The 15,421-nt window shown below is 42.1% G+C and overlaps 1 protein-coding gene across 1 annotated transcript; it reads right to left on the reverse strand.

The window, feature by feature from the left end:
• Positions 1-3,161: 3,161 nt before the first annotated feature.
• mmaa (metabolism of cobalamin associated A) lies at positions 3,162-13,679 on the reverse strand. Its single transcript, XM_034130520.1, has 7 exons — positions 13,617-13,679; positions 12,377-12,785; positions 10,072-10,194; positions 9,502-9,672; positions 8,770-8,855; positions 7,850-7,999; positions 3,162-4,318 (listed from the first exon to the last, which is right to left on the reverse strand). The coding sequence occupies exons 2-7, from the start codon at positions 12,783-12,785 to the stop codon at positions 4,025-4,027; spliced, it is 1,233 nt and encodes a 410-aa protein (XP_033986411.1). The 5' UTR covers positions 13,617-13,679; the 3' UTR covers positions 3,162-4,024.
• Between the last annotated feature and the right edge of the window lie 1,742 nt (positions 13,680-15,421).

Genomic DNA, 15,421 nt, shown 5'->3' on the forward strand with positions numbered 1-15,421 from the left:
CACAGGCTGCCCAGTAAATTACACACAGCAAACAGTGCAGTGAATGTGTGGGAGAGCCAGCCTCCTCAGGTGGGTAATAAAGCAGAGGTACATACTGGTCTCCCTGGGGCAGTCTGACCGTACCATCGAGCAGACTTCACCAGGTTAAATAGAATTAGCCCATGCAATGAGACGCACTTCGAATACCAACTAGATCTCATCACTCTACAGGCCAGAGAGCGCAGCATGCACAGCACAGCCTGGTATTAACATCCATCTCAGTAGTTGATATAATAAGACATGTCGCCATAAGGGTCTTTTTATAAAGAGGCTGCACAGTGACCCATCAGAGCAGCATAATGAGTGGGGTGTTACATCTGCAAGCACACACACACACACACACACACACATACACAAACTCAGGGCTTCGCTGCAGCTCTCCAACCCCATTAGCGTGTGGCTCCTTGTATCGTTTTGCAGCCGTCTTGAAAGTGAGCCTGGAGGAAATGCTTCTTACACACTCATCTGTCACTAGAGAGAGACAGCAGTGCAGCCAGCCGAGACAGAGCAGGAGCATGTGTGTGTGTGTGTGACAGGGGATGGATGGCTTGTATGTATGTACAAGATGTGTAGGAGGTGAGCAGGACGAGTGTTCAAAGAGAGGGGAGTGAGGGAGGGTGGGGGAGTGTGGCGGTATGTGTGTGAGGAGCAGAGCAAACAGAGCAGAGACGGGGTGAGGCTCTGTGGCAGCAGCCCATGACCGGTTGTCACACTACACACACACTGCTCCCAAATCAGCCTGGTAGGAGGGCCGGTCTGACATTTCCCTCAGTGTCAGGCTTCCTTCACGCTCTGCCCTGACCACAAAGCAACCAAACTATAACAGTGACATAACCACCGAGAAGAAACACATAGATGTGTGTGCGTGCTATGCTATGCCTGCTTTGTTTACTGACATTTGTAGCAGCCCCATTGTTCAACACTCATTCCAGACTTTTGAGGTTTCTAGGGGGGGGGGGAAGCTGAGTTTTTGGACTGCAATTACAACAGTATGAGGGCACTTTGTTTTGTCCTGAGCCAGGAAAGCATCTGACTTCAGACTGCTGACACAAAGAAAGGCTGTCAATGTAAGCCCCCTCCATTAAACATGAACAAACCTCATCAAAGAGCCAGCCTCTGTCCTCTGCTTACATTCAAGAGATCCAGTGAAATGCTAAACACATGTGGATGGATCCCGTGTTTAGGCTAAAATGGCTGAACACGATCCGGCAGCATTTGAGTTAATCTTCCTTAGTGAAACCGCATGGTGTTGTTTACACTGGAGACAACTGTGTGTGTGTGTGTGTGTGTGTGTGTGTGTGTGTGTGTGTGTGTGTGTGTGTGTGTGTGTGTGTGTGTGTGTGTGTGTGTGTGTGTGTGTGTGTGTGTGTGTGTGTGTGTGTGTGTGTGTGTGTGTGTGTGTGTGTGTGTGTGTGTGTGTGTGTGTGTGTGTGTGTGTGTGTGTGTGTGTGTGTGTGTGTGTGTGTGTGGAGTGTATCCAGAGCTGCAGGACTCACTGTTCCCTTTTGCTAAGCCAGAGCAGTTACAGTGTGTATGTGTTTGTGTCAGCATGATGGAGGAGAAGGGTGTTACTCAGACCTAATGAATCCATCTGCATGCAAGGGGCATTCTTCCTCTCGTACGCAGGCAGGAGCAAACGAGCAGCGACCTGGGAGCGCGTCCAGCGGTCGGGGGGCTCGGGCTCACTATTTTCAAAGCAGAGCAGCAAGGACAAGCGTGGATTAGTATTGAATTTACCTTTTTTTTTACTCCCCTTGAAATAAGGGTTCTTTCAAAGAGAGGGTTGAAAGCAGTCTTAGACCTCATGTTCTGTACTGTACCAAGCATGGCTCCTTTCTGCTTCTCTCTGGGGATTGAGGGTAGCAGAGGAGGGTTGGCACTGAGGGTGAGACTACAGTACAGCCTTTGCTCCAGGAGAGTGGCAGCTGCTGATGTCCTCACCTCTGAGTGACCTGGCACCCTGGGCAACCTCAAATGAAGAATGGCTGGAGGGCAGGAGGCGGGGGCATTAAGAAGAGGAGGTGGTTGGCACTCAGGGCCCAGTCATTAGGATAATGAATCCAGAGTGAGTGGAATTTGGGAGACCTCTAGTGGCTGCACAAAGTAGAAACTGACACCCGAGCGAGGGGGACATACAGTATCGTGAATACTGCTGTGAATACTAAAATGAATAGAAATGTTACTTTCGTTACTATCTTTCTAAGGTCTTTTTAAAGGACCAAAGAGTGTAGCTGGTTTAAAACACAGCTACTTGGCTTTAAACAAGAACAAATTACTCCAATTGTATTATGTATTAGTGAGCTTTCAGATCACTTTTAAATGAAGTTGGAAGATTTTCTATAATTGGCTTCATGTTAGATTTGGAGCATTGTATTTCAAAGTACAAAAGGGTAACTATGGCAACTTGAATCCTACACTGATTTGGATTGTAGCAACCCACTCAGCCCTAACATGTCCAATTTTCCGTACCGAGGTCTTCAGCTGTTCAATTAATAATGTTTTGTATTATTAAAGCACCAGAAAGTGTATTTAAAGTTTAACAACTAATAATTTGTTATCTGTATTTTTCATATTTCAAGCATTGACTGATAAATAGAGTAATTAAAAACAAACTGACGTATGAATTGCTATAAAACATTATTAGTAGCAGCCCTAGTTTGCACTGGTATTTTACACACATATTTTAATCAATTAATAATACCAATTCACCATAATTAATGATGCCTGTTATTTCCTTAGCCTTTGTAAAGATTATACAAGCACTTGTCACTGGAGTCCATTGCTTCACCCTGTAAAAAGCAGCATGTCTGTTTAAATTCATATCGCAGCACTGGAGTTATGAGTGTGTGACTTATTTGTCTTTAATCCTCTGGTGGCGTCCAGGAGTGCAGTGTATTATGAGAGTAATTCTGAAAATATTAAAGTGTGTTATGCCTGAATAAGAAGCAGCAGACTCGTTCAGGGGAAACTGAGCACTGACATTTCTGGCTCCAGAGTGCAGAAAGAAAAAATTCATTACGTCTGTGACAAATCTCAGGGCTAATATTCGTAGAGGTAACATTAATCACCCCCCCCCCCCCCCCCCCCCTTTTTCATATCATGAGCAAACACAAGGCGAGAGAAAGCCTGGCCAGCTGTACTGACAGATTTAATGATTTCCACTTATCAACTTAAGATTCACATCATTCTTTTAATATTATATTCAATGCAGAAACACAAATAGAGAATTAAAACATTGTGCAAGTCCAGTTGCAGGGAATTGTTTGATATATGAGCAACGTCCACGGCAGTTCAACACGAGAACCAATAAAAAACGGACCATAATAAATCCTATTTCTCTAACCGGATCATTGCTTTAACACTTTTTTGGGGTTATGAAATGTGTCTCTTGTTGATCGCAGCATGAGGATGGTGGGTACAAATAGATCACACCACTACAGTACTTGTCATGTCAATAACTATGGCAGGAGCAACACACTGCTTCGCCTTATAATGCCACTGATTGTAAAAAGGGGATTATTTGGAGGACAAACTCCAAATGTATCAACATGGCCTTTACAATTTGTATGTTGGGCACTGCTCTCATTTAAAAAGTTCATGAGGGTCTGTAGTGTTTTTGTCCATAAAGACAATCCCAGTATATACCTTAGAAAAAACCATGCCATTCATATCTCATAGCAATTCAAATGCTTCATTTAAACTGTTCAAATGTGACTGTGTCTTGAAGCAGCCTGTGAGAAGTGACTGTCAGCACTCTCTTCACACTCCTCATATGGATTAAGGCATTCATAAGACTGACGTTTCAGTGGAGAGGTGACTTCTATCTGAGGTGTTTTAAATTTCAAATGAAGTGTAAAAAGAGCAAGACTGCTTCTTTTGTGAAAACCTCAGATCCAAGGTCACATATTCTCACTTTGTCCTGGTTTAGCTGTGCTCCTGATCAGCCACGAGGCGTCCATCCTCCTCGTAAAGTGCAGTCCAGTGATTACTTTGGTGATGAAGATGTGAAGGCTTTGAGGAGCAGGTCGGCAGCAAGGCCCGGGGAGATTTCTCCTCTGGTGACCCGCTGCTCCAGCTGGGGGAGAGCCCCTCTGACACTGGGGTGATTCTGGAAGTGTGCAAGGGCATTGTCCTGGATCAGACTCCACATCCAGACCTTCTGCTGGGCCCTCCGCCGGCCCTGCAGCTCACCGCTGGCCAACATGGCGTCCCGGTACGACTCCAACTTGGCCCAGACCTCTGGGATGCCTTCGTTGGTGTGTGAGGAGGCGCGCACCACCTGAAGAGGGAGTCGGGGGGAGGGGTGTGGGATGCAGGTGTGAATTATAAAGTGCCTTTTTCCCAACAAACAGGTCGGAGCATGGATAATCATCCTGAGGACGTCACGTCACATAAGGCAAAGCAAACGGCCCACCAACCTTAGGTCAGTATGGAACTTCTGCCTCATATTTAATATTATGTGTGAAAACGCACTCCCTTTTTTAAGCTATTTTGTCAGACGTATGGACCTTAATCCAGGAAGAAAACTGCAGTTGTCAGAGGTCACTGTATTGTCCAACTCAGATGTGGCAAAATGTTTAAAAAAAAAACGTGATAGATAGAGATAGGAGATATGGTTAAAATGGTGCTAGTAGCCTTGTTGCATGTCAGCATTTTATTGTCTAATTAAAAAAAATAAAATGGTTTGATGCTAGTTTGTTTAAGACTGTTAGGACAACATGCTGTAAGAAATATCCTCTTATTTCTATTGGGACTTCACTTTGTTTAGTGATTTTAAAATTATTTTTTTTCATATAGTTTTCACTAAAGCCCCTGTCACACTGTCCCAAAATTGACACCAGATGGACACACGAATATGGAATCGTGAATTTCGCACGAAGATGGCCCGAACATGGCCAACAGCCAAGCAACAGCCGAAGCAAGTACGATGCCTACAGAAGGCCACACGATGGCACCCGAACCACACACGGAAATATGGTCGTAGACTTTACTGATGATTTAGAATGTATCCAGACTCAACGTAAGAGCTCGTGCCTCTTCGGGGGGTGCTAACATTTAAACATACACGTTATTCTTTACTTTCTCCGTCTTTATATGTAGATTAGAAGATATTACTTATCTCCGTCATGTTGTTTCCATGGCAACAACAACTTCCTGTCAACAGCGTAAACTCGCCTTCAAAAATAAAAGCATCTAAATAAAACAGGAAGTTAACCTAAATTACATTTAAGACATACAACTACAACGAAAGTAGCAAAAAACAATGTAATATCCTTTTCAGTTTCACAGAACACAAATTGGGTTATTTACATAATATGTTTACATGATTTTGTTGTGCAATAAAACAACCAGAGAAGCGATCTGCAAGGAAACATTGCACGCCGTGGTCCCATCTCGATGTCATCGTACTATAATACGATGGCTACACGACGGCATTGCGAGGGCTTCACGTAGTCGTGTTGCCTTCCTAAGACAATCGGGCAGCTTCTTGTTTCCTTCGTATTGTCTTCGTGAGGCGAAAAATGCCCGATGGCACCGATGATCACACGAAGATGACACGATTTGACAAGATGCCCTCACGAGTGCCTTACGAAGGGCAAAATGACACACGAATTCAACACGAAAATTAACCTTCGCAAAGGTCCTTCAAACACAAAAATGAACCTTCGCAAGGTCCTTCGGCAATTTTTTGGCATGCCAAAGATTTTGCCACCGCTCACGAAGTTGCTGCCGGAGCCTGAGAAACTCCACCGGCGGTCATACGATGGCTTAAGATGCCCTCACGAATGGCCCGATGTTACGATCAGAGCCGAATTTGAACATTTCCTTTATCGTGTGTCCATCTGGTGTCAATTTCGGGACAGTGTGACACGGGCTTCACAGAGTGTAATTACTCTGAGACATGATAAATGTGCATTAAGCTTTGTTTTAATAATCAAACAGCATTTTGCATAGAGTTAATTGCAGTTGGGAGTCGCTGCTATTTCCACTGTTTTGCGACGAACCTCCAACCTGTAAGAAGCTGGCGTGTCACTTTACAGAGTGAGGATTTGTCTCCCAACACCTTGTTTTCAGGAGCAGTCTGGGGATAAATGTCACTTTTATTTAGTTCAAGTGACAGTTTGGTTCTTATCACAGCCTGCTGCAGATTCAAGAGCAAATGATGAAATTCTGGGCAACAGGTTTCAAATTTAACACAGAAACAGAAGTCAGAAGTAGTACAAAAACAAGTACAAAAAGAGGTCAGGCCTTTCATTCAGATGTGCATTAAGAACCCATGAAACTGCTAATATAAAAGTTAACTTTCGGTTTTTTATCACTTCAAAATTAAAATGAGTTTGGAGGAGGAGAGACGAGGGTATTCTTCAGTGTGGATGTCAAAGAAAATTACAAATACTCCACTATCTCCAGGCTGCTAAAGCGTAATGAAATTACATGTATCATTTGGAGATAATTTGACATCCACTGGTAATCAACAAAGTTGAATGTGACAGGCTGATAAATATTGGCGGCATGTGATCAACAGCCAATTATAAACCCTCTAATTACATCAGAGAGTTAATCATTTTACAAGGACTTGATTTGAGTCTAATGCAAAAACAGGAAATCAAAATGTTGTGAGACTAAACGTACTGCATGTTGGCTAATTATCTTTTTAAATGGCCAGTTTATAACTATAAACATCCATACATTACCTACCCCTACTGGAATCTGTTTAGCCATGCACATAGAGTTGGTTTAATTTACTCTACCTAGGAGTGTATTTTTTCAGATAGTTTGTCTGATAACAGATAAATTACAAGCCCAGTTTTCATAAAACCTTTTAAAGGTTTGGAGCTTGGGCCTTGGACTTTTTTGTGTTTGTTTCATATCTTTGTTTACTGAATATCATTTGGATTTTGGACAATTGGTCGGACAACTAGAAATGTAAAGCCACCCTGGGCTTTTGGAACTAATCATTGTTTTCTTACAATTTCTTTAAATGTTAAAACACAAACAACTATTGGATTTAAAAGAAATGTTAGCTGCAGCCCTAGTTTTTAGGGAAGCTATTTCATCAGAAGGTCTCGAGATTTTTCACACATAAGAACGAGCTTAGAAATCAGAGTAGCACTTAGGCCATGCCATTCATGCTTTGCGTTTTCATGCTGAGTGAGCTGGACAACAGAGGGCAGACTGATGGAGATGAGAGACAGCGAGAGACTCAATAGATCACGCAACTAGACACAAAAGAGGGCAAGACAGCAGAAGTAAGGATAAATACAGAGGAGACTACGAAGAGCAGCTTTTATGTCGAGTGCGCAGGCTTCTAATCAGCAAAATGCATGACGCAGCAGCCGAGTATTCAGAGCAGGAGGAGTAGGGGGCGGGGGCGAGGAGAGGGGAATGGGAGGTGGGGGAGTTTCCTGGCAAAATGCCCAGTGGGCAGATGCTGCATTGGGCTGGGAAAACAAAGGGACAAGGCCAGGCAGGCGGGTGAGCTGGGACATGCGGGGAGGGGGGAGACACTGCAGTACTGAAACCATGATGCCATGACATCATCATCACCACCATCCTCATCATCATCCTCCTCCTCCTCTTCCCGCCCCCCTCCTGGGTCAGCTGACCCCTCAGTGGGACGGCTTGTTGGGTCCACAGAGCGGTGTTACTTCTGCTGTGGCGGCCCACTAGGTCAAACGCTGAACACTTGTCAATTATCTTTTTTTGTTTTATTAAAAGCCAAATCGTTCTGTTGTTGGCTCCCTGCCTCACTGCACTGCTTACAGACACACACTCATTTCCACACACACACACACACACACACACACACCTCAGGGTTCCAGGACTTGGACTGCCTCCTGAGCAGCTTGAGAGCGCTGGTGTACTCGGCCTGGATCCGCCTGGCCGGCCCCAGCAGGTCTCCGTCCGCCTTGGTCACCACCACCAGGTCGGCCCTCTCGATGATGCCCCTCTTGATACCCTGGACATGGATTTTGGCAGAACACAGTGGGAGGCTCATTAACTTCCTCAAACACTGTAAATAAATCTGATGTCTAGACATGTAATCTGCTGAGGGATCTGTGTACAGAGTGATGGATGGATGGATGGAGCTGTGCTCGGCTGCCAGTTTACTAATTTATTATTTTGATATTGGTGCTCTCTGTACAACCCTCACTGATGTCAACTTCTGACTGATCTGAACAAGGAAAGCAATTTAGTTTATTTGTAAAGGTTACTTTAAAAAACAATGTTCACCTGTTGAAATGTAGTTTCAGATCAGGTCTTGGTATACTGCTGCTGACATGACTGCAGCCAACAATGTTGTTCTCTAGTCATGCAATGTGTCATGTAGAAATCAAATCAAATCTCTATAAGTGATATATATTTATAAACGAAACACATTAAATAAACTATGATATAAAAGGTAAAAATGTTATTCAGATCGCAATAACAGTTTCGCTAAAAGCACAGACAGTTTAACTAGTTTAATCTATACAATTATGTGACATATAGAGATTTAATGTATGTAATATATGACAAATTACATGAGATTAAAACCACATTGATGCCTGACAAATAACTGCTTAATGGACCACAATGATAACTTATGATATAATTGCTATTTAGCTGATTAACTCGTGAAATAATCTTTTTCTTTCTTTACATAAAAACCTGGCACATCGTTAACTTTATTTCTTCCTGCTCCTAACATCTGATGAATTGCTTGTTGCTCTCTGGTTCTTCACTGACCTGGAGTTCATCGCCCCCTGCTGGAGGAATCAGCAGCACAAACATGTCGACCATGTCGGCCACTGCAAACTCTGACTGGCCCACACCTGCAGAGAGAAGAATGTGTCACCACGGATCAGCAGGAGGACAAAATGTGATGCTCAGTCTTCAAATCACTGACTAACTAAGGATTTGTAATCTAAAAACACTCCATAGCAACAGAGCTTGTAATCTGCAGTCAGATTGCATGTTAAATCGATTTTACAGTATCGCATGAGCAGAGAAAAAAATAGTAATTCATAGTTTAATAAAAAACTAAAATTAGCCCTCTTATTAACATCCTTTAATAAGTTACTAACTTAGTTTATATGTATAATTATATCTATTTTTGTATTTATGTTGATTTTTTTTCTGATGTTGATTGTGTCTTTTTGAATATTTTTATTTGAGTTTGTTTGCTATGATGTAACTTTTCATTTATAATGTTTAATCAGATATTTACTGACACCAAAACATATTTGTCTTAGATCACTTTTCAGGTGTGAAGAAACTTGATTAAAATGAAAGATTTAATATGATGGAGGAGTTTGAGGGAGGAAATCTACAGAAGGTAAAAGTTGGTTTTTTATTTAAAAAGATGTATATAACACAATTGCTTCAATGAGAGCTGTATTATGTGATTAAAAAATACAATATAATATCCTCCTGAGAGAAGATTCATTTTCAGACCCACTTGAAGACACAGTGTCTTACCTACGGTCTCAACAAGGACGATGTCATATCCCGCCCCCTCACAGAGAACTACGGCCTCGTTAGTGGTTCTGGTGACGCCACCCAGAGTTCCTGAGGCCGGAGAGGGTCTGATAAAAGCGTCCATGTCCCTGGAGAGTTCAGTCATACGAGTCTTATCACCCATCAGAGACCCTGCAACAAGAGGGAGGATTCTGTTTGTATCAGAAACAAAACAGTGGTGATGTTGAGTTTACAAATATTATAGTTATAGCGATATTACTATATCAAATGTACAAACAGTCATTACTAAATCTATAAGCTTAACATCTTTACACATCACATTACAAATTGCCATATAAATCTGTGATTCTTCTTTCTTCCTTTTATTAGATCAAATAACTATCTTACCATCTTAGGGTTCTTTTATTTGTATTCTCTTGGCTTTTTAATGTCTGTTTAAATGTATTTGAAGAACATTTTATAATGTGTTTCTTTGTCTTAATGCAAAATGTACAGTATATACTTATCTTGCCTTGACTAAAGCACACAATATCATCATTTCATCAGTATCGTATGATGATCAGTGCTCACCTCCTGTAGTGCAGGAGGACGGGTCTACAGCCAGCACTGAGACCTTGTGTCCACGTCCTGTCAACATCTTCCCCACCACCTCGATGAAGGACGACTTCCCTGCTCCTGGAGGTCCAGACAGACCTGAGGAATCGACAGAGCAATCGAATCAGCAACTGATTTATTCAAAACGTATCTCTCTGATTTTGTATGTATATAACTAAACTATATTGAGGAAGCCTGATGAATCCGGTGTACAAAAATCTAGGGGAAAACATCTTGCCTTTCAACATGGACGTTTGGAACGGACACTTTAATGTCAAGTTTAGAGGGTAATTGTCAAGAGTGGTCAACATTTTCAGTTAGGGTTGCAAAATTCCGGGAATTTTCAAAGATGGAAACTTTCCACGGGAATAAACTGGGAATTTATGGGAATAAACTGGGAATTTTCAAAATTGAAGGTTGGCTCTTCATAGGGAACTTAAAGTGGACCTATCATGCTATATTTAAATGATATATTGTAGGGCCATACCTATATAAGGTATATTTATACGTTTCTGTTTTCAAAATACCAAACAGATCATGCATTTTAGCCATGCCTCATTTCGCTCTATGTGCTGTTTGCTGTCTACGGGTCTGATTCTGCTGACCACGCCCCCCTGCAGGAGAGGTGAGCCGTGCTCTGATCAGCTGCTGGGCTGTCAGAAGAGGGGGAGAAAAAGAGATCGCCGTGTTTTATTATATAGAGTCGTTATTCATTTGTTTTAAAGCTCAATAAATAACAAAGAAGACCTTTGACCGGCACTTTTCTAATTTTGTCCGGAAGATTTAAACTTTAACGGACATCTTGACCGGCGAAACAAACTGAAACTGAAACTCTGCCGCACGGTCCCCTCGTTCCTTGGAAGAGGCGGAGAGGTGGGTGTTTGTCATCTGCTGGTGGACTAACCGGAGAGAATTACAGTGCTTGCCTCGACGGGGAGGGATTGCATTGAATTAAAGCAGCGGGAGCAAACGCTTGCCTCGGGGAGGGAGAAAAAAAGCCACAGCGGAGAATAAACAGAAGGGTAACCATGGTAACTATGGGCGGGAAGTCTTCTGTAGTCTGCTTTTGTGGCAGACTACAGCGCCACTTACAGGCCTGGCATATGTACTACAGCGTCTCCAGCGCTTTTGAGCGGCAATGGCCGGCCGTGGCCCAACCCCACATTCCCCTGATAGGTGGAGAGTTGGCCCAATAGCCGTAGCGCCACCGTCCTGATGTCAGTAAAGTGTTCAAATCTGGATCAGTTTTTATCAGATCCGTTGCAGCCCCTTTTTTAGAGATTTGGGTATGGAGGAAAATAGAGAGGGTTGTGTTTTCTGACACTTGGTGAGTTCCCTGGAACACCGGGGACACATATTCATGTATAAAAGACGTACAAAAGTGCATTTTGCATGATAGGTCCCCTTTAAATATAGTTGGGGAAAGTCATTTTAGCATAATCTTGACTAAAACAAACAGATGCCATTCAAGTACACTTGAATATCCATGCCATAGCACACTGCTTACTGCATGGCTATTGAGACCACACAAAGGTTCGCAACAGGCTCACAAATGTGAGAGTGGAAAAACTGGTTGGCATTCGGGCAAACCTAAGGCTCTTTGAGCCTGACACAGAGCCATCCTCAACAAGACTGGACAGTGACACTGAAGAGGAAGACTCAGAGTTGGATGTTGATGAGGCCCAGGAAGAGCCTGTTGACTGAAAGGGTTTAGCAAAAATGCAGAGGATCGCTTGAAGGAAGATTTGCATGTTTAATGGGAGTTTTTGGAGGGAGAAGGGCTCTTTTCATTTAACATTTTGAATGGGACTTTGTGGGGATTTTTGGATGGGGAGTGCATTTTTGTTCATTTTTTAATGAGTGGGGTTGGGGGGGGATGAGTAACATTTAACTCAACATTCCTGTTTTCGTTCTTCAATGACACAAATAATTGTTCAATAAAATAATTAAAACTTGTTCTGTTCTACTTAAAAAAATTTTTTTTTAAAGAAAATCTGTTGAAATGTCATGTTTTTTTGTTTAATTTTGCATCGAATATTTCCAAAATTCCCCAGCTTAACTTTCCATGGAAACTTTCTGGAAACTTTCCGCCCCTTTGCAACCCTATTTCCAGTACATTTGAAAGAAACCACAGCTGAAACTAAGTGGTAGGCATGCACAGAATAAAACAAATAAAACTTTCGACATAACAAGTGGCCAGTGAGCGTGAATTATAGTGTTGTTTCCCTAGCAATGCAGTAACATACGTAACATACAAAAAAACGTTAGCCAGACCACACACCTACTCTGAAGGCCACCGGCTTCCCCCCGATCCGACTCTCCTGCTCCCTCCTGTAGACGAGCACCCTCTGCAGCAGCACCTGGGCCAGCTCTTTCTTCCTGGGATGCTGGGTCTCCACCAGAGTGATGGACTCAGCTAGAGACGCCCGCTGTCCCCCGATCAGACCTTCGTACAGTTTATCCAACAGTCTCTGCTCAGGTCCACTCAGGTCCTGTATGTGCTGCCTGAGGGCTGAGCTGCTCACATTCCTCCTGTGCTGCTGGCAGCTGTGACCCGTGATGGTGCTCGTGTAAGAACCAGTAAAGACCCTTCGGTGGAGGCAACATGTCCGACTAGCTGAGGGGAGGGAAGAGATGTGGCGGAGGAGGGAGAAACCAAACCGTCTCATTTTAGGGTATATGTAGGGCATCTAGGAGAAAAAAGATGAAAAACAATGAGTCAGGGGTGACTTTTTGAGTATTATCTTGTTTCCTTCAAACCAGTTTGTAAAATACTTTCAAAAAAAAAACATTCCACTCTTAAAGCTAAATTGGAGGTAGTTGTATCAACCATGGTTTGCTATCTGGTCAAAGGTCCGCCAACAATTTTGTTTTCTTTTTTGACAACACTCGACCTCTAGGATAATCACAACCACATGAAACGTTACAACCACCAACTTAAAACCTTAAAACCCAGGACATTGGGTTTTTCTTAAGGTCTTGGCAGGTTAATGTGGTATTAAGGAGGAGATTTTTACCATTTAATCAATTCTCATGTGGTAAAAAATTAAGAATTTAGGACAAGTTCTGTGTAACAAATGGTGTCAACTTTGTACTCTCCTCCTCCCTCTAAAAAAGCGTAGAGGGTAAAGGGATTCAAAGAAGGGAGTACTTCTCAGGTAGTGATATTTTGCAGCTCATTTATTGCCCTGGCTACCTAGAAATAACATTAGCTATAAAAATAACATTTGCATGACAAAATAATGCTTCAATGATGGCACTGAGGACTACGTATTCTTTTTCATGAATATAGCGCCAATTCATGCTGGAACATGCAATGATACTTGGAAATAGCTCATTAACTTCCAGAAAAACATCAACAAACATGATTTTTTTTTAACGGTTATCCTTCATTGTACGTTGGGCTAACATTATGTAAACACAACGTTTATCTGAGGTGCAAGTATATACTGTGTCACACGTGTAATATAGCTAATAAAACACTTTATACTAATTGTTAGAAGAAAAATAATAACTCTGACCTCGTACCAGCTGCATGGAGGTGTTACGGTTGTTACATTCAACCACTTCCTGTTTCCGGTGACGTAACGCAACGCCCCCGACAAATTGTTCCGTCCAAACATTTATGAAATAAAACTTTCAATAAATAAAGATATTTACCAAATATATGTAAAACTGCCAATTGTCTGTACAAAAATTGAGGATTTGTAAATGTTAGTCGTTTATGAAAAAAATGAAAACTCTTATGAGGACAGTGGACACATGTAAGCAGAAGGTGGCAGCAGAGGTTAAGTTTCACATCCAAACCGATCCAAACTGAACCATGGCTTTATAATACATGCACACTATGACCCGAACCCACAGCTCTTCTGCCGCTGCTCGAGTCCTCACTGACACTAAGAAAGTGGATCACATCACTCCTGTTCTGAAGTCTTTACACTGGTTTCCTGTGTGTCAAAGAATAGATTTCAAAATACTGCTGCTGGTTTGTAAAGCACTGAATGGTTTAGGCCCAAAATACATTTCTGATCTACTGCTAAATTATGAACCATCCAGATCTCTCAGGTCTTCAGGGACTGGTCAGCTTTCTGTCCCCAGAGTCAGAACTAAACATGGTAAAGCAGCGTTCATTTATTATGCTCCAAATATCTGGAACAAACTCCCAGAAACCTGCAGGTCCACTGCAACTCTTACTACTTTTAAATCCAGGCTGAAGACTTATCTTTTTGCCGCTGCTTTTAATTTAAACTGAGCGGTTGTTTTTCGTTTTTGGTTAATCAACATTTGGGGCTAGTAACCCCAGGGAATCAGTGTCTGGGGACTTTGTCCTGGCTGATTTTCTCTGTGTATGCTGCTCGAGACGTATGTGCCATACAAGCGTACACAGCTCATGTTGGGAGAGACCTTAAAGAAAGGCATCAGTAAAATGGAACTTCTGTATGAACTATTCATATCTTAAACTGCACTGTAACTTTTTATTCATGTATTTTTTCTTTTAATGTTTATTTTATTATCTTTTCTTTTTAATGACTGATTTTAAATGCCTTTGTCTGAATGTCTTTCATTTTTGTAAAGCACCTTGAATTGCCTTGTGTTGAAAGGTGCTATATAAATAAACTTGCCTTGCCTTACCTAAAAAGCATAACACTTGACATCATGTTGCAATATTACTCCTAAATTGATAATTGTATCTTATATGTAGACAGCCACATTATATTGTGTTTTCAGTTAGAGTTTGAAGTGAAAGATGGAGAGTTGACAGATGAATCATTAATACATCACAAGGTAGAGAAACACTCATTCTATAATTGTTTCCACCCAATTTGAGCTACAAAACCAGGAAGATTGTCTTCAGTCTGGTAAAGTAAAGACTGACGTGTGAGTCCCAACCATAGACTGTATAAAGGTCCCAACACTCACTCACACTAAGTCATAGACGTTCACAGTCTGCAGTCCACCTGACGTGCCTGTCTGTGGAATTTGGGAGAAACATGCAAACTCTTGGGAGGCAACAGTACTAACCACTGTGCAACCATACCACCCACGTCATGTACAGTCATGTGGAACTCCGGCACACACAGACACACACACATGCTTAAATCAGTGATTTCCAAGGGAGTTTCCTGGAAGATTGTTATAACTGTTCCACTACTGTCACAATGTGTCCTATAAAACAAAACAAAACCCACATGTATTTTCCAGCAAGTTAATAGAAAATGAAATCCCGCTTCACATTAGTGCAGTTGGCTGCACTTGTAATTGTTGCACCTCCCTAATTGGAGGTCTACATTCATGCACACACACACACCCAAAAAGTGGTTGATGT

This window comes from Trematomus bernacchii, unplaced genomic scaffold (genome assembly GCF_902827165.1).
Source record: "Trematomus bernacchii unplaced genomic scaffold, fTreBer1.1, whole genome shotgun sequence".
NCBI lineage: Eukaryota > Metazoa > Chordata > Actinopteri > Perciformes > Nototheniidae > Trematomus > Trematomus bernacchii.

What these genes read in the sequence shown, in the direction of transcription:
- mmaa (XM_034130520.1), bottom strand. Translation starts at nt 12,785, where the DNA reads ATGCCCTACATATACCCTAAAATGAGACGGTTTGGTTTCTCCCTCCTC. An exon ending in CAGGGGGCGATGAACTCCAG is followed by an intron (nt 8,000 to 8,769) that starts GTCAGTGAAGAA and finishes ATCCATGTCCAG; the next exon opens with GGTATCAAGAGGGGCATCAT. An exon ending in CCAAGTCCTGGAACCCTGAG is followed by an intron (nt 4,319 to 7,849) that starts GTGTGTGTGTGT and finishes CTCCCTCTTCAG; the next exon opens with GTGGTGCGCGCCTCCTCACA.